At 45.8% G+C, this 19,659-nt stretch overlaps 1 protein-coding gene across 1 annotated transcript; it reads left to right on the plus strand.

The window, feature by feature from the left end:
• Positions 1-1,674: 1,674 nt before the first annotated feature.
• Positions 1,675-17,915, plus strand: LOC133779182 (protein FAR1-RELATED SEQUENCE 5-like). The gene is made up of 2 exons (XM_062219174.1): positions 1,675-2,188; positions 16,945-17,915. The coding sequence occupies exons 1-2, from the start codon at positions 1,675-1,677 to the stop codon at positions 17,913-17,915; spliced, it is 1,485 nt and encodes a 494-aa protein (XP_062075158.1).
• The last annotated feature ends 1,744 nt before the right edge of the window (positions 17,916-19,659 follow it).

Below are 19,659 nucleotides of genomic sequence, written 5' to 3' on the forward strand. Positions count from 1 at the left end.
AAATGAAAATGACGTCTTCAACTATGTTCACATGCAAAATGCATGTCTTAACAGGATGTCCAAAATACCAAAATGACTTGCTTAATAAAATGTGCTTCTAGTATGTTAACATGCAAAAATACATGTCTTAACATGATGTTTAGTACGTGACAAATTTACATTTACACCATCCATAAATAGGGCAATGGAAGTCATTTGTAAACACAACCATTTTGGTGTAAGTCGAAGCTTTGTCGATTTGTAAACCCAAAGAGAATTTGATTTCATTGCAAGTTCTTCATATATATCATTGACCCGTGGACTAGGCTTCATTAATAGCTTAACCACATAAAATTTTAGTGTCATTTATCTCTACTCTCCATTTCTTGTCGTCGACGAAATCTTACATCAACAATTTTCACTTGAAAATCTAATTTTTTAAAACTAATTAATTATACTTAAAATTAAATTTTAAAATAAAATTGTAATGTTTATATAAAGCCCCATATATCAATTGAGATTATTTTAAACAAATAGAATATTCTAAATAAATTCCATGTGAATACATAAACATCATTTTATTTGTCATAAATTATCACTTATTAAATTCTACCAGCCACCCAAAAATATTAATTATAATTTAATGGCTAAAAAAATAATTGGAATTACATATCACTCGTTTGCAAGAGAAATTTATTTGTGAACACCACTATTAAATGGGGTAGAAATTTCCTGTCTCTTTTTTCTGTCTCACTTGCTGTCCCACCACTTATATTTTAACACATCATTTAAAATGCCAACTAGACAACAAACAGAGTTAACTTTGAGTTAACTTTTTGATGAATCGTTTCCCCTTTTTATTTTCATTTTTTATTATTTTTAATTAAAAAAAAACTGTTCATATTCCATCTTCTCTCTCTAAACAAAAAATAAAAAAGTTTCATTTTTTATCATCTGCACTTTTGGGCAAGAAGAACAGTCCAAAACAAGCCTACTAAAGCAAAGTAAGGAATATAAATTTACTGCAAATTTATTTGTCAATTTTAGTATATTGAATAACATAATATGATATATGATATTTGTAGGCATTGAAGATTGATAAACTAGACTACTGCAATTTTTTATTCAAACAAATTATTGGTTGGATGAAAGCAAGTAAGTACAAGTTTACTTTTTATTTTTTTATATTAAATTTAAAAAATATTATATATACAAATATTTAAAACTTGAAACATTAATAATTTTAACTTTAAAAATGAATTTATGTATTTACAAATATATATACGTTTACGTATATATAAAAGCATAAATACTTTATTTTTTGAGTCATTCTTATATTTTTTACTGTAATATGTTTATTATATTCAGTTGTGATTGTTTTATTTAATCTTTTGAGTGATTATGATAGTTTTTTTCATTATTTTGTTTTGGTGGTCTGCCATTTGGCTTTATAATTAGTATTAATTCTTTTACAAATTATAAATTCATTTTTTTCATTGAAGATATATAATGGATGATACTTCTTTTGTTGATAAAGATTTGCAATCACGACGAAAAATAGATTTTGAATGTGGAGATGGGATGTTGTTTCTGAATACTGATATGGAGTCAAAAGTTGAGATTGAAAGTGAAAGAAAAAAACACATAGAATCGGTTCATTCTAAAATCTCTAATGATGCAATACCATAAGTTGGTATGGAGTTTGACACAGAAGAAGAAGCTTATCATTTCTATAATGCTTATGCTTACAAGATAGGTTTTAGCATTCGAAGAAGTAAAATGCATAAAGATTTAGAAGGGTGGATAACAAATAGAGTATTTTGTTGTTCATGTGAAGGTTATCGTGAAAAAGATAAACGAGATGTCACGGTGAAATCTCATCGTGCTGAAACAAGATTTGGTTGTCTAGCACGAATGAAAATTTATCATCAAAATGGTAAATATCATGTGGTTGAGTTTATTATTGATCATGCACATATGACATCAAGTCCTAGTAAAAGTCATTTACATAGATCTCAAAGGAAATTGACTCTTTCTCAAGCATCTGAAATTGATTTAGCTGACATCTCAGGGATTCCTCCCAAGGCAAGTTATGACTTGATGGCTAGGCGAGTGGGTGGGCGTGAGAACCTTGGATATACCATTGATGATTGTAGGAACTATTTGCAAACTAAACGAACAATTCAAATGAGATCAGGAGATACTAGAGGTATTCTTGAATATCTTCTGTTTACCGAGTTTTTCGGAAACGAATACGAACCGAATAATAAAAAGACAAGAGCTATAGAAATGCAGAAATATAAATGAACAAACAGTGTTTTTACGTGGTTCAGGCGTTAACGAGCCCTAGTCCACGAGTCGATGTTATTATGCTTGTAGAGAATAACAGTCAAATAGCTGGTGTATAAGGAACTCACAACCTCACAGTGTTTCTCTCGGGTTCTCTTGGAGAAGATGAAGCTAGAGAGATTTTAGTAGAGTTCTTGCTATGTGATCTGTTGGTCGTCCCCCTTATTGTAAAATGAGGGGGTCTTTATAGCTAGGGTTTTGGATTAGGGTTTTTCTCTACGTACATGAGTCTTAATTACACCAGCCATAAATAGGGGATACAATTACTGTAGTAGCATGGCTACAAGACTCTATGTGGGTATATTTACGTGAAAGTATGGGGAATACACAAAGTCAGCCGTCTTTTCCAAGTTGTCAGCGGAACAGTAGGCGAAAAGGTACCCTTAGGCGTGCTGGGATGTGTGCGGCTTTGACCTGTCGGGCGTGTCAGGCGGGATCCTGTGTCAGGTGGATATCATTCCAAATATGCCTCCTCCATGACTCGACCGCTTGGTTTTGTTCCGTGCGAGGCACGGAACTGTTTCCGCGAAGACCACTTGAAGAGCTTCTCCTGGAAGGAGCTTCCCCGAAGGATACCCCTTCGGGAGTCCGGGAGAGTTGACGAGTTTCCGTGTCGTGTTTGCTTGAAAGAGTAATCCGGACACTAAACGGGAGAGGCGAAGCCTTTCTGTCCATCCGCGAGCTCTGGTCACCTACCGTAAAAGACATTGGTAATTCTGCTTCCCCGAGGATATCCATCTAAACGCTATCCGGAAATCTGGATAACATTTACCCCCCAAGGTCACGGAGCTTTGAGAGATCCAGGAGCTTGTACAGTCCTCCGGGTATTCCGGTTTCTTAGATTAGGCGAGGGGCCACCTTCTGTGTTCCCGGAAGGGTTCCTTTTTCCCGCCTGAGTGTTAGTATGAAAAAGAAAGGGAATTTCTTCTGTTTGAACTCAAGTACTCAAGTGCGGCAAGGGCCACGCGTCATGCCGGGAATGGTTCTGCGACCAAGACGTGTGCGTGAGGCGACTGGTTGAGTATGCGTACGTCAGGCATCTGAGTAATGATTTGACGGTTTTTAATGGTACTCCGGGCCCGAGGTGGTATAATGATGGGAAATAAATACTTTATTCCCATCCGAGGAGTCATAAATAGGATCGTCGCTTCATCTCCAGCCGTTGGATCTGATGCACACGGAATGGGAAGATCGGGACCGTCCATTTGAGGAATTCGAAACGACTTCTTCCCTGCTATAAAAACGAGGGAACGGACCTTTCTTCCTCTTTACGCTTTCAAATTCTCTATCTTTCGGATTTTCAGATTCCCAAACCTTCGAACTCTCAGGCTTCCAAGCTTCCATTCCTTCGAACTTGCCACTTCTTTTGGTAAGGGATCTAGAAACTTTTCTTTTGATTTGGCAGTGGGTTTATTCGCCGAAGTTCAGGGTTTGAATCGCCGTTCATCTTTGCAGCTTTTACTTCTCACGATCGTGCTGTGCAGTGATCTGGTTACTCCTTCAACCTTCAACTACCCGAATACCAGTAAGTATTTCTACTTTGCTCTTTCCTCCCAAACCTTAGGTTGTTGGTAGTTGTTAGAGTTGAGTTTTCTGCCATTATCGCCTATGTGCATGCGTGAATAAGGCTTTGATAGGCATGCGATTGATGTGAGTCGATAAGTAGTCTCTTTTGCATGCTTTGACGATTTGCGTTTGGAAAGTCGTTCCTAGTCTTGCTTGCGTTGTTCTGGTTTGCTGTTTTAGGGCATAAGCATGAACGCCTTTAGGGTGTCTTTCTCTGGAGAAACACTTCTCTCGGCGGGCTTAGGCTCGGAGTCTGAGTTTGGCTCCTTGATGTCCTTCGGGTGGCATGGTGCCAACCCTTCGGCAAGCTCGGTGGGAGCCTCTCCAAGCAGTTTTCGGGGAGGGTCTCCCCGACGCCTTTGATACCACTAGGGTATGACAAGGGTGCTGACTGCTTAGAGTGTTTTCTTCTTTGTTTCTTTTGTTCAGTGACGAACATCTCAAAGGAACAACTCCTCGCTGCAGCGGAGGCTGATTCTGCCCAAGAGAAGGGTTCCCCTGTCGCCGGCGCAAAGGGGAAAGGAAAGACAAAAGTGGTCGCGGCTAGCCCACCGACTACCGATAGTTTAATCTGGGAGATGGACCAGAAGCCGAACCTGTTCAGGAACTACGGCATGCTGGAGCTGTACTCCTCAGAGGCAGGCCTGAAGAACATCCCAGGCTTGATGTGGCACTGTCTGTCGGTGCCGGGCGAGTCGGCTAGTCAGAGCCACGAGGGTTTTGGTGCCTGGAGCTGGGCACACATAGTGTGTGGGGCGCACTTGCCCCTAAGAAGTTACTTTGCCAATTTCTGTGTGAAGGCGGGGATTGCCCCCTTCCAGTTGATTCCCCCCAGCTACAAGCTCCTAGCGGGGTGGTTCATCTTTTGCAAGTCCCGGTAACTGGAAGCTCCTACCCCGGAGGAGGTGCTGTACTTCTACGGGTTGAAGTCTCAGCCCATGAGGGGTCATTCAGACAAGGTGGGATTTTAAAGGCTGGAGAGGCACCCGGAAGTGATGTGTCCCACCTGTCATACCGCGAGGGTTCCAGACCTCCGGGAGTACTGGTTCCTGACGACTGGCTTCCCACTGAAGAGGGTGCCAGCCCTATCTTTGGACTTCAAAATCCCTGGTAAGTGCTCCTTCCTCTCCTTTTCAACTTTGTTTCTTTGCTTTTTCTTTGCCTTTCGGGAGGATCTCTAATGCTTGTATTTGAATTTTGCAGAAGTCGTTCTGAGGACACCTCGCTGTGCGGAGATGATAAGGAGGTCCAAGTTCTACGAAGGGCTTTCGGAGGAAGAGTTGAAAGTGGAGGGACTTGTGACCTCCGAATCTTTGAGGGAGTATGGGCTACTCGCCTCTTTCCAAAACATTGAGCCAGTGAGTGGCAGGGGGCAAAGTCAGGTGTCAGCTGACATCCGGGAGCAGATTGCCCTGGAGCTGTCCAAGGTGATTAACCAAGCAGCCCGAGACGAGAATACTTTATCCCCTAGTTGGGCGGAGAGGTTCCCCGACCCCCAGCCGGAGGAAGAGGAGATCGAGGCTCGCCACGCCGCGGCTTACCCTAACGAAGGGACTCCGGGGGCTGGTACCTCCGGGAGAGGTAAGACTAGTTTTCGATTGATCCATACCCCCAGCCTGTCTGAGGATTCCCGGACTTCTCAGATGGGGTTCGATCCCCGCTTCCTTAGGCTAGATCCGCGTAGGATACCCTTTGACAGACATTGCGATAGGGTAGATGAGCTCCTCGGGTGTCTGAGTGACGGTAGTCTGCCAGAAGGTGTCATCATGGTTGACCCTTCTTCCCTCAGCATGTCATTCCCAGACTTCAAGGAGTACGGGAGCTTCCTGGAGCAGGAAGCGGTGTTTTGTTTTTCCCGGGGAAGGCCATCCACGTTTCTCGTGCATGGTCGTCCCTTTCAAACTTTTCTTTATCTTGTTTCTTGTTCCCTGCTGGCGGACTTACTTGTGCTTTTATGTTGTTGATTGTCTTGTCTTCTGCTTATCTTCTTTCTCATTGCTTGTTGGTTCGTTAACCTTGCTTCGTATGTTTCTTGCAGAGTACCCAGAAGCCAAGATGTTGGGGAGAGTTACCTTGCTCATTAAGAAGGCTGCCACCAGCCAAGACCCGTCCAAGGGGAAAGGACGGAAGGCCAAGGCTGGTAGGGGAGGTAAAGCTGCCACCGCCAAGAGGACAAGTGGCGAGGCGCAAGCGTCTCCGGGGGTAGAGAAGTCTCCTGCCGACGGGCCTTCCGGGACTATGATGGTCTCGAGTAGCAGTAGCGATGGGGAAGGCCTTGTGTTCCCCGTGAAAACAACTGGGGTGAGCAAGCGTCCCGGAGAAGATGCTGAGGGCGCTAAGAAGAAACGCCTTAGACACTCTTCTCCTGGTCGAAGGCAACAACAACAGCAACGACAGCAACCACAACTACAACAACAGCAGCAACAAGAACAACAGAGACAGTCACCAACGCCACAGCGGCAGCAACAACAACATCCAAACCAGCAGCAACAACAAAGGCAATTACTTCCGCTGCCGCAGCAGCAAAAGCAACAACAACAACAAGGGCAGTCACCTCCGCCACCGCAGCAGCAAAAGCAACAGCAACACCAGCAACAACAACGGACCGGGGCCTTAATACCCCGTCTGCCTCCTTCTCCAGCCCAAAGGGAGTCCACCCTTTCGGGGTCTCCTTCTTCCTCTTCTCTTCCACCCTCTCAACAAACAAGCCTTCCTCCGCCTGGCCTGAAGTTCCAATTCCCTCAGAAACCAACTCGTTTTCCCGCTGCCCTCCTGGAGGGCGTAAGACGGGCCAATAATTTTTTGAAGAGGCGGTTGGAGGCTGAGAAGGCTGTCACTCAGGGAAGGGCAGACAACTTGTCTGCCGTGAAGAGGGCCGAGCTGGCAGAGGGGGTGAGATCCCTTCACGCGGCTGGAGCGGTTTTGGACGGCCCAGCCTTGGAGAAGAGGCTGGTGCCTAGGCTCGGGCGTGCATTGGCGCCGTTCGGGGCGGAGATGATGGAGGACATGGCCTTGAGCTTGTGCGAGCTCAATTCCGAGAAATGGGCCATCAGCAGCAGTAAGGATCCGCTGCTGCTGACACATGCCGTGAAGCAGCAATTGTCCGGGGTAAGCCGTCAGTTGTTGTGTTTTGGGATCATCTGTCTTTTGGTTCGGCTTAACTCATTCTGTTGTCTTTCCTTGCAGGCCTCTCTGATCGCGGAACGCTCGTTCCGGGAGGTGGGTGCAGTTCTGGTTCAGCTGGAGGAGAGCCAGCTGGCTCGCCAGGCCTTGGAGGTGGAGAAGCAGAAACTGACCCAACAGGCCTTGGAGGCTTCGGAGAAGATTGACTAGGCTCGGCGCACGGCTGAGGAAGAGGCGGACAAGAAATATCTTGTCAAATATCGAGAGTACCGGGCCAACGCAGAGAATGAGTTCAGACAGCGGTCGGATGAGATGAAGGCCGAAAACTCCCAGCTCCGGGGAGAGCTGTCCCAAGCCAGGGTGGAGAAGGATACCTTGGAAGCCCGCTTGCAATCAAAAAATGATCTCCTCCTTAAGCAGCAAGAGGAATATTCCACTCTTCAGAGTAAGCTGCACGAGGAGGAGCAACTTCATAAGAGGAGCAGGGATCTCGTGTCTATGCTGAAGTTGGGGCTCGCCGAGAAGGATAAAGAGATCGGAGCCTTGCAATTCACTGCCAGGGGGCATGTGACCGAGAAGCAATCCGTGCTGAGCCAAAATAGGGAGCAGCGCAAGGAGATTGATTCTCTTAAGGGAGAGCGGGATGCCTCCAAGGCCGAGATGGAAAAACTAAGGGCTTAATTGGCTGTCGCGGAGGCACAGCTGGCAACCTCCGAGGCGGAGCGCTTGAAGGAGAGGGAGGATGCCGAGGTGGTTCTGAACAGGACGATTAATATATCGCACGTGGCCCTCATGCATCAACTCTGGAAAATGAACCCGGAGGTACTAGGCTATCTGGGAGAGGATGCTGACGCCATGAGGGAGAAGTTACAGGTGTGGGATTAAGGCCCAGAGGTGTACGTCCAAACTTACAACGTTGACGAACGTGCTGGAGCCCCTGAAGCAGGAGATCCCGGAGAGGCGGGGAGCTCTGAACCTGCATGTGATGAAGTTCCACCTCCCAATGAGCCGACTCCGCCTGCCCCAGTTGGAACTGCCGACCTCGAGGCCTTGGACGCGGACACTACTGCCACCCCCAATGCTTGAAGGGGCCTTATCTTTAATTATTTTTCATTTGAGTTTTTCTTTGGGGCGAAGTTCCTTGTACCTCTTTTTTTTATTTTTTTATTTTTTTATTGCAGACACGTTTGCCATAATTATAGCATTCTCCTTTCTTTTCTGCCGAGTTCTTTATTTAACTTTGCGTTTAGGGTAGACTTTTATACGGTAGAAACTGCTGTAGGGGCGCATGAGGTTTTGGTTCCAACGACCAGAACCTATACACTTCCAACTTGAAGCTCTAACGGCTGATGTCTTTTCCCACATAGTTTCTAGGTTACGAAGGCTTCCTGGTTCCAACGGCCAGACTCCTTTCACCGTATTTTAGCTTTCCTAAGGCAAATAGCCAATCCCGGGACTTGTAGTTATACTGTTCGCTGGGATTGCTAAGGTGAGCCATTCCATGGCTCGGAACGGGAGTTCTTCTGGTGAGCGTCGCTAGTCTTAAGGTTAGATCTTTGCGAAGCAAAACTAACTGTCGTTGCGAACCTCATGGTGGCTGGCTTCAGGGACCTGGCACGGAGCCCTGCGAAGCAAGGCTCGTTGCTGTCGGTGAAATTGCCACGCCCACCAGGTGCGATCCTGGAGCAGGGGCTTTGCGAAGCAAGGCCTGTTGTGAGTGGGGGATCGACCATGTCTGCTCCTGGAGCTGAAATTTGCAGTGGTCGAGGAGCTCGCCATGCATTATTTTGTGAGATCCGGAGCTGAAGCCTGCGAAGCACGACTTACAACGGTCGCGGATCTCGCCATCTTTCGCCTTACGGGACCCGGAGCTGGAGCTTGCGAAGCAAAGCTCTACAGCGATCGCGGAATATGTCTGCAAAGGACTTGTCAGGGAGTTGGGGGTGTTTCGGCGTAGCTCTCTGAATGTGCCCCACCCCCCAGTCCTGTTCATCGCTGTGCTACACAGGAGATAATTTTCATGATGCATAATGGAAGGCATTTCAATGGCAATTTTCACATAAACACATAATTCACGTAATGCAAACATGTTCATGGCAACAAATTAACCTAAGCTTAACAATTTAAAAATTTCAAACACAATGCTAGCACATAAGTGGTGTTCTATGTATGTTTTGTTCAAGGGGCGTATGGCTATGCCTTAGCCATGTATACCCCCCCAAGTGAGCGTGGGGTCCGGACGTCTCCGGACCGCGTGGTCACTTGTTAAAACGCAGCTTTGAACACAGGGATAAAAAGTGCAGTAAAAGTGGAGTGAATCTCTCCGTGTTTCATTAAATTAGCCTGCTAGGCACGTGTTTTACGGCAGGGAGGATTATTTCCACATTTTTCACTTTTGCTAATTTCACCAAGGACTTCCGACTAGATAGTCCGGGGCCTATTGGTAGTAACGGCGGAGGTGCTCCGCGTTCCAGGCGCGTGGGACTTTAGATTCGTCGAGTCTCTTTAAGTGATACGTCCCATGGCCAACTTTTTCTTGTACTTCATAGGGGCCTTCCCAGTTGGGTCCGAGGACTCCCACTCCCGAATCCTGCGTAGCAGGAAATACTCTCCGGAGGACAAGATCCCCAACTTCGAATGTACGGCTCTTGACTCTTGTGTTAAAGTGTCGGGCTATCTTGCCTTGGTACATTTTTAGTTGGACCTGCGACTGCTCCCGGAGCTCTTCGATCATGTCCAAGGACTCCTGGAGAAGGGCGTGGTTCCGGGTAGGGTCGTAGGTGTCCTGCCTGTGAGAGGGGATCATAGTTTCTACTGGGATGACGGCCTCGCAACCGAAGGTCATGGAATAAGGTCTGTGCCCCGTCGAAGTTCTCTCTGTTGTGCGATAGGCCCAAAGTACTCGCGGAAGTTCTTCCGGCCAGTGAACCTTGCAGGCTTGGAGTTTTTTCTTCAACGTGGTCTTTAATATTTTGTTTACAGCCTCCACTTGCCCATTAGCCTGGGGTCTGGCGACTGCGGAAAAGCTTTTGATAATTCCATGCGAAGCACAGAAGTTCGTGAAGTGTTCACTGTCAAATTGCTTCCCGTTGTCGGACACAATTTTTCGTGGAAGCCCAAAACGACACACTATATTCCTGATGACAAAGTCCAGTGCTTTTTTAGATGTGACCGTGTTCATAGGTTCAGCTTCAGGCCATTTGGTGAAGTAGTCTACCGCGACTATGGCATACTTCACTCCACCCTTTCCAGTTGGAAGGGAACCTACTAGGTCAATGCCCCAAACGGCGAACGGCCAGGGGCTGGTCATTAAGGTAATTTCTGTAGGCGGCGCTCGCGGAACCTTGGCGTACCTCTGGCACTGCTCACATTTTCTGACATAATCCACACAATCCTTCTTCATGGTGGGCCAGAAGTATCCTTGTCGAAGGATCTTTTTGGAGAGGCTCAGCCCGGAGGTATGGTCGCCACAGAAGCCTCCGTGAACCTCATGGATGATGGCGCTGACTTCGGTTCCGGCAACACACCTAAGGAAGGGTATGGACAACCCCCTGCGGTAAAGCTTTCCATCCATAACCACGTATCGGGGAGCTTGATACTGGAGCTTTCTTGCGTCAGCTTTATCAGTGGGGAGCTCTCCGGTGGTGAGAAATCTGAGGATGGGTCCTATCCAGGAATGGGAATGGTCGATGATGGCATTTACCCTCTGTGTCTCGGTAGTGGGTGCTTCTAAGTGCTCGATGGGCACCAGGCCATATTGTTCGATCTCCGGGTCTGTTGCAAGCTTGGCCAGCATGTCCGCGAGTGAGTTCTGGTCCCGGGGGACCTGGCAGATTTGGTAGCCTTTGAAATGCTGCAGTAGGCCGCGGGAGAGAGACATGTAGGCAGCCATTTTTTTGCCTTTCGTCTGGTATTCCCCGGATATTTGGTTTACCACAAGTAGGGATTCGCTGTATACTTCGATTTTTTGGGCTTCGACTTCTCTGGCCAGTCGTAATCCAGCTAACATGGCTTCGTGTTCTGCCTCGTTGTTGGATGCTGGGAACGCGAAACGGATGGCGCTCTGGAGCTGATGCCCTTGGGGAGATATTAGGATGACCCCTGCTCCAGCTCCTTTTTCATTTGAGGCTCCGTCTACATAGACCTTCCATGTGGGAAGTTCCGGGACAGGATCTTCCGAGAGGTCATTCATTCCCGAGCATTCCACAATAAAGTCCACGAGAGCTTGTCCTTTTATGGAAACACGTGGTTGGTAGTGGATGTCGAACTGGCTCAGTTCCATGGCCCACTTAAGCAATCTGCCAGAAGACTCGGGTTTCTGCAAGACTTGTCGGAGAGGGTGGTTGGTGAGTACTTTGATGGTGTGCGCCTGGAAATATGGCCTTAGCTTCCGCGAAGCAATTAGCAAGCAGAGGGAGAGTTTTTCGATCATTGAATATCTGGACTCGGCGTCCAGTAACCTCTTGCTTACGTAATACACAGGGAGCTGGATACGGCCATCTTCCCGGACGAGAGCGGCACTCACTGCGTGCTCTGTCACAGCTAAGTATAAGAACAACGCCTCTCCTTCGATAGGTTTGGACAGAATGGGAGCTCGGATTAAATGTTCCTTGAGGTGTTGGAAGGCTGCTTCGCATTTGGGGGTCCACTCGAACTTCTTGTTTCCTCGCAACACATTGAAGAAGGGGATACACTTGTCAGTGGCCTTGGATACGAAGCGGCTGAGAGCAGCTATCCTTCCGGTAACGCTCTGAACATCCTTATGCTTCCGGGGGGAAGGCATATCTATGAACGCCTTAATTTTCTCAGGGTTGGCTTCCACTCCGCGGGAGCTGACAATGAAACCGAGGAACTTCCCAGACGAGACCCCGAAAGTACATTTCTTTGGATTCAGTTTCATTCCATACTTTCGGATCACGGCGAAAGCTTCCTCAAGGTCGTCACTGTGGTCCCCGGAGGTCTTGGATTTTACCAACATGTCGTCCACGTACACCTCCATGTTCCTCCCCAGTTGGTCCTTGAACATCCTGTTTACTAGACGCTGGTACGTCGCCCCAGCATTCTTCAAACCGAAAGGCATGACCACGTAACAGTAGACACCCTTGTCCGTGAGGAAGCTGGTGTGTTCCTAGTCCGCGACATGCATCTTGATCTGGTTGTATCCGGAGTACGCATCCATGAAGGATAAGAGTTCGTACCCGGAAGTAGCGTCTACCATCTGATCGATTCGCGGAAGAGGGAAACAATCTTTCGGGCAGGCTTTGTTTAGGTCCGTGAAGTCAATGCACATTCTCCAGGACCCATCGGGTTTCGGGACCAGAACTGGGTTGGCCAACCACACGGGATAGTGTGACTCCTGGAGAAAGCCTATGGACATCAGCTTGTCCACTTCAGCTTTGACAGCTTCGGCCCTCACTGGGTCTAACGGCCTCCTCTTTTGGCGAACTGGAGTTGCAGATGGGTCTATGTTGAGTGCGTGGCACACAACATTAGGATTAATCCCCGTCATATCAGCGTGGCACCATGCCAGGATATCCTGATTGTTCTTCACAGTGGCCACGATCTTATATCGAATGGCCGACGGCAGGTTTTTCCCCACCTGAATGACTTTGGTGGGATCTCCCGGGTTGAGGATCACCTCTTCGACTTCCTCCATCGGTTCTATCGCTTTCTCGATCCCCAGTCTTGGGTCAAGTTCGTCAAAGTATGCCCCTTGAGCACCCCCAGTTTCTGGTAATTCTTCCGCCAAAGGAACGGCAGTAACCGTCTCCTGGACCGTGTAGACGGATCGGACGGAGACGTTATAACAGCTTCGTGCGCTTCGTTGGTCTCCTCGAAGGGTGTCGATACGCCCATCGTCGCATGGAAACTTCAAGCATAAGTGGCGTATTGAGGTTATGGCCCCACAATCGATTAGGACCGGTCGGCCTAGGATGGCATTATACGCCGTGGGGCAGTCGACCACCACGAATGTGCTGTGCTTGAATACACAAGCGTCGCTTTCTCCTCTGAGGGTGACTGGAAGTTGAATTTTGCCTAGTGGCATGAGTGCATCCCCATTGAACCCTTGAAGCTGGATGGGGCATGGGGTCAGGTCTGTCTCGGTTAATCCGATCGCGTGGAAGGCCGCTTTGAAGAGGATGTTTACGGAGCTTCCGTTATCGACCAAGATCCGTGAGACCTTCTTATTGGCAATCTGGGCTTCCACCACGAGGGGATCGTTGTGGGGGAAGTGCACATGTCGGGCATCGTCCTCCGTGAAGGTGATGGGAAGGTCCATCATTCGGGGACGTTGAGCAGGTGATTGAACCAAGGCGCACATTTCCCCGGTGTGTTCTAACTCCCTCAAGTACCTCTTCTGGGAGTTGCGGGTGCTTCCGGCAAGGTGCGGTCCTCTGGAAATGGTAGCTACGTGTCCGTCAACGGGTGGCGGAGCAAGGCCGGGTGGATATGGGTTGCCAGGTCCTGGAGCCAACAAGGCAATGGGTGCCGGAGCGGTTGGAGCAGGAAGCGCTGGGAACTGAGACCCGGGAGCTTGGGGGTGACCGGCTCCAGGAGCGCTAGCGGTCCCCCTCTGTCCCGGGGAATATGCAGCTCCGTGAACTATTCCCTGTCCGGGATAGATAATGGGTATCCTCACCCACTGACCGAGGTGTCCCGCTCTTGCCAGGGACTCGATCTCATCCTTCAGCTGAAGGCACTCGTTCGTGGTGTGCCCCACGTCTCCGTGGAACTCACACCTCTTATTGGAGTCTCGCGGACGCCTTCCTCCGTGAGACACTTTTAGGGGCTTCCTGTAGTTGACCATATTACAGGTCGCCCGATAGACATTCTCTCGCGAGTCTATCAAACTGGTATACTCCGTGAACTTGGGCTCATAGTCCTTCCGGGGTTTCTTTGAATGATCTCCCCGGTTGGAGTTTCTTCCGCTTCGTTTACTCCGCGATTGGCTCAAATTTTGTTCTGGGCCTTCCGCTTGCGTCTGCGGCAGGCCAGGAGCGATACTACATCCGGTTTGTACAGCTCCGTACCCAGAGAAATGGGTTTGACTCGGCGTCTGAGCAGACGCAGAAGGCCCATACACACTTGGAGTGAATTGGGCTCCTGGAAGCATGAGGGTTGGTGCGGGAGCTTGCGAAGCAAAGCTCGGCGCAGTCACGGAAGGCGTTGGAGCTGGGGGAACTCCAAAGGCCTGCTGGTAGGCATCCTCAAGGTTGATGATTCCCTGAGCTTTTGACATGAATTCGGACAGGGTTTCTGCCCGTCTCCGTTGCATTTCCCCCCACAGTAGGGAGCCGACGGTAAGCCCTGATTGAAGGGCGATCAGCTTCATATCGTCGCTGACCTTGGTCTTAGCAGCAGCTTCCATCATTCATTGAATGAAAGCTTTGAGGTTCTCATTGGGTTGCTGCTTGATGTTGGTTAAGGAACCAACCTCCATGTCGTGGTCGGGGGCAGCAATGAACTGCCTCCTGAATGCGGACTGTAGCTCCTTCCAACTGTGGATTGATCCGGGAGCTAATCTTTTCCACCAATCCTCCGCGGACTTGGTAAGGGTGAGTGAGAAGCACATGCATTTGGCGTCCTCACTGACGCGTGCCACTTGCATCATCTTGTTGTATTTATCTAGGTGGGTACGCGGGTCTGTCCTCCCCTCATATAATTCTATGTGAGGCATTTTGAAGTTATCTGGGAGGGACGTTTCCGCGATCCTTCGAATACATGGTTCCGGGTCTTCCTCCTCAGAGTCTGACAGGGCCCCACTTTGCTTCCGGACCAGCTTGGTCAAGGCAGCAATCTGTTCCTCGAGCCTCTTTGTATCACTCTCCGGGAGGTCACGTCCCCGGAGCTTGTCATTAATATGATTTCGGAGGTCATCTCCGCGAGGCCGGGCTTTTTCTCCTTTGGCCTTTTCATACTTGGCCTCCAACCTTCTTCTTAGGTCCACCGTGGACCAGCTATCTTCGGAGTGCGAGTTTGCAGCCCGACCGTCCTGGTTGACGGAATCACTGGGGCGGTTGTTCCTTCCCCTAGGCCTGGGTGCCTTAGCACCGGGCCCTTTAGGCACGGAGTGCCCCCTTGGGGCTGAAGGAAATCTGGGCTTAGGAGCGCCAGAGACCTTCTGCGCGCGGGGGGGGGGGGTGGGGCAGTCGGCCTGGTGATTCACGCCTTTAGGAGGTGCAGGGGCATCAGCACGCACAGGCTCTCCAACTTTTTCTTTGCCCTTGTTAGGGGCAGCTTTGGATGGTCCAGCAGCGGCTGGATCCGACATAGTGGCATCAGCACCACCTAAAACAGAGGCGTCCTCGTCCGAGTCGCCTAGGTCTCCGAACTTGCTTTGGAGGCGCTCCATCATGCGCTGCATTTTTTCGGAGGCGCGCTCCTGCTCAGCAAGCTTGGCTTTGGTGACCGCCAGTTCTTCGGCTACTTGGACCAGTTCTGGATCCTTCTCATAGTAGCAGCCGTCCTTGTAATAACCGTCTTGGACATACTCTTCTTCGTCTTCTAAATATGTCGTATCTTCAGTACTGACCCGATCCTGGCGGGATGTCGGGTCTTCACCTTGGTAGTCCAAGGGTTCGTTTTGTACCGCATCTTCCATCATAGTATCGGGGTTGACCCTAGCATTTTTGTCAACCGCGGATTTTCTCGTAGTCACCATCTTTTTAGCACGGAGTGAATACAAGAAACGTACACAGAAAAAGAGCTGACTAACAACTTCCTACAGCTCTCAATGAAAGCACCAAAATGTTTACCGAGTTTTTCGGAAACGAATACGAACAGAATAATAAAAAGACAAGAGCTATAGAAATGCAGAAATATAAATGAACAAACAGTGTTTTTACGTGGTTCAGGCGTTAACGAGCCCTAGTCCACGAGTCGATGTTATTATGCTTGTAGAGAATAACAGTCAAATAGATGGTGTATAAGGAACTCACAACCTCACAGTGTTTCTCTCGGGTTCTCTTGGAGAAGATGAAGCTAGAGAGATTTTAGTAGAGTTCTTGCTATGTGATCTGTTGGCCGTCCCCCTTATTGTAAGATGAGGGGGTCTTTATAGCTAGGGTTTTGGATTAGGGTTTTTCTCTACGTACATGAGTCTTAATTACACCAGCCATAAATAGGGGATACAATTACTGTAGTAGCATGGCTACAAGACTCTATGTGGGTATATTTACGTGAAAGTATGGGGAATACACAAAGTCAGCCGTCTTTTCCAAGTTGTCAGCGGAACAGTAGGCGAAAAGGTACCCTTAGGCGTGCTGGGATGTGTGCGGCTTTGACCTGTCGGGCGTGTCAGGCGGGATCTTGTGTCAGGTGGATATCATTCCAAATATGCCTCCTCCATGACTCGACCGCTTGGTTTTGTTCCGTGCGAGGCACGGAACTGTTTCCGCGAAGACCACTTGAAGAGCTTCTCCTGGAAGGAGCTTCCCCGAAGGATACCCCTTCGGGAGTCCGGGAGAGTTGACGAGTTTCCGTGTCGTGTTTGCTTGAAAGAGTAATCCGGACACTAAACGGGAGAGGCGAAGCCTTTCTGTCCATCCGCGAGCTCTGGTCACCTACCGTAAAAGACATTGGTAATTCTGCTTCCCCGAGGATATCCATCTAAACGCTATCCGGAAATCTGGATAACATCTTCAAGGCATGCAATTAGAAGATCCTGCTTTTGTTAGTGCCATACAAGCTGATGAAGATGATATGATAACGTATATATTTTGGGTAGATGGAAAAATGATGGCATATTATTTTCATTTTGGTGATGTTATATCTTTTGATACCAGTTACAAAAAATATAAAGAAGGGAGACCATTTGCTATGTTTCTTAGAGTAAATCATCACAAGCAAACCATTATCTTTGGAGCTGCACTATTATACGATGAAACTACTCAAACCTTTATTTGGTTATTTGACACATTTGTTAAGGTAACGCCAGGAAAAAAGCCAAAGACTATTCTCACAGACCAAGATGCATCAATGACAAAAGCTTTATCTTCTCAATGGCCAGAAACAACTCATCGCCTATGTATTTGGCATATATACAAAACGCTGCAAAACATCTTAGTGGAGTTTTTGAACATTTTCGAGAATTTACTAAGGATTTTAGTAGTTGTATCTATGACTATGAAGAAAAGGATGAATTCTTTGAAGCTTGGAATAATATGCTTAAGAAATATGATCTTAGCAGTAACAAATGGTTGCGAGATATGTTTGATTTAAAGGAAAAATGGGCATTAGTATATGGAAGAGAGACATTTTGTGCGGATATGACAACCACTCAGCGAAGTGAAAGTATGAATAATGTGATTAAGAATCATGTTAGTTATAAGTATGACATTCCGAGATTTTTTCAGCATTTTCAAAGGTTAGTTGAGGATCGTCGACATGATGAATTGAAAGCTGATTTCAACGCAACCCAACGTGCATTGTCACTATCTTTGCCAATAGAAATATTGAAGCATGCATCCATTGTTTACACTCCAGCTGTATTTAGAATGTTTGAAAGAGAATTGTGCAAAGCTTGTGATTGTGCTATGAACATTCAAAATGAGGTCGGAACAGTGACAGAGTATAAAATTACCCCTCATGGAAAGCATTTAAATCATATTGTTATGTATGATTCTTCCAATGGGACAGTGACATGCAGTTGCAAGAAAATTAATTTTGCAGGAATTTTGTGTGCGCATATTTTGAAAGTATATTCATCTAGAAATGTCAAAAGAATTCCTTATCAATATATTTTGAAAAGGTGGACAAATTATTCTAAAACAGGAAATTCTACAACTGAGCAGGGTGAGAGTATGTCGGTTGGGGATGCAAAAAAAAATAATGGGAAGACGCTACAAAGAATTGTGCAGAATGCAAACTCATATAGCAACAAAAGCTGCAAAAGATGAAGAAGAATACAAAATGGTTCTTTTTAAGTTTAATGAGATCGTGGAATATTTGAATGGACATGTTAGAACTCATGGGAATGAGACTTCTACTGCCATAAATAAGGACATTGAGAACAAGAATGCTAATGGAGGTAGTAAAAAATTTAAAGGAATCAAATCTAAAGCAAAAGCACAAGGGGGATCCAGAAGAATAAAATGAGCTCTTGAGAGGGCACTAAGAAAAAGAACATTGTTCAAAATTTTCCTTAGCAAGAGGTAATACTTCCAACATTTTTTAGTCTTTTTCTTGTAAGTGTATTTTTTATTTATTTATTATTATTATTATTTGGTGTAGGCATTTCATAAACAAAACCTGAATCATAGTGGAATGTCTTTTCAAGAGGATGTGTCATCTTCTACAACAAATGTGGCATCACTGCTGCTTGGAGAAAAAAATTTACTGGCATATATGACTTTTTTTCCTTCTTCTAATTTCTTATTCATTAAACTATTTCTAGAAAATTATTATTACAATAATATTATACAAATTTTCACTTGTAGGTCCCTTTATATGCTCATAATCATAATACTTATGAAGATCTAAATGAGAAAATGAGTATGGTTGAATTATTACAACCGGTAATTTATTTATATATATATATATATTATTTTATAGTTTTAATTTGGGTATAACATTATTTTATTTATTTATATTTATATATATGTATGTATAGTTTTTAATTTGGTGTGACATTGTTTTGTTATTCTTATTTACAGGCTATGTCAAATTCTACCACATTCAAATGATTGACAACTTTTAATAGAATATTTTGTCATAAGTGTATGAGGTACATTTCGACTGAATACACTATTTTGATGCACTTTCATGGATGTAGCAATCAGAAAATTCAGGCTTGCGTTCAAGAGGCTAGAGATTTGGATGGCCATTTCTTTTGTTTTTATTTGGGTATTGAACTTCTAGATGTTTTATTTTGCTATAGCTCACTGGGTGTTATTTTGTTGTCACTATTGTATTATTGATCAGAGTACTCAACCTTTTTGGAGTTGTCAATGATACATGTGAATGGTATCATATTTAATTTACTTAGACTTTCCTTCTTTAGAGACCTAATGAATTTTGACGACTTTAAACAAAAAAAAATATGGATCTATTTTGATACTTATCCAATGTGATCTTTGTTGCATATCCTTGATCTCCTTTTTTGTGTATAAGAGAGATCATATTATGATGATGCTATTACCAATTTCATATTAGCTGAAGAGAGAAACGAAATCAAAAGCTAACCAATATAAATACTTCATGTAAAACTTATATAATTAGACAAGATATGGTAATTTCCCTTTCATTTATTCACGTTCTATACATCATATTTAGCCCTTTCTTGTATACCACATCAAGCATATTTGGCCTAAACTCCCATCACAATACACAAATTGCCACTAAAATATGACAAAAGAAAGACTGTAAGGCCATAAAAAGTATGGTGCCAGATAGATTTAAGTAGTGGAGCCACAACATCAATAATTTACATATCATTCCATGATGTTTTACTTTCAAATCTAAAACTGAAACATAAAAGTACCTTAAAGAATGATAAGCGACACTCATATCAATAGTCTAGAAGAATCACCCACTAAATTTTATAATATTAGAATATAATTAATAGAATAGTATACATATTATATATATATATATATATATTTATATATACCCATGTAACAAAAGAAGAGAAAAATCAAAACG

Source organism: Humulus lupulus, chromosome 5, assembly GCF_963169125.1.
Source record: "Humulus lupulus chromosome 5, drHumLupu1.1, whole genome shotgun sequence".
Taxonomy (NCBI): domain Eukaryota; kingdom Viridiplantae; phylum Streptophyta; class Magnoliopsida; order Rosales; family Cannabaceae; genus Humulus; species Humulus lupulus.

Coding starts and splice junctions, on each gene's coding strand:
- LOC133779182 (XM_062219174.1), top strand. CDS start 1,675: ATGGAGTTTGACACAGAAGAAGAAGCTTATCATTTCTATAATGCTTAT. Junction 2,189..16,944: donor GAGATCAGGAGATACTAGAG/GTATTCTTGAAT, acceptor ACATTTGTTAAG/GTAACGCCAGGAAAAAAGCC.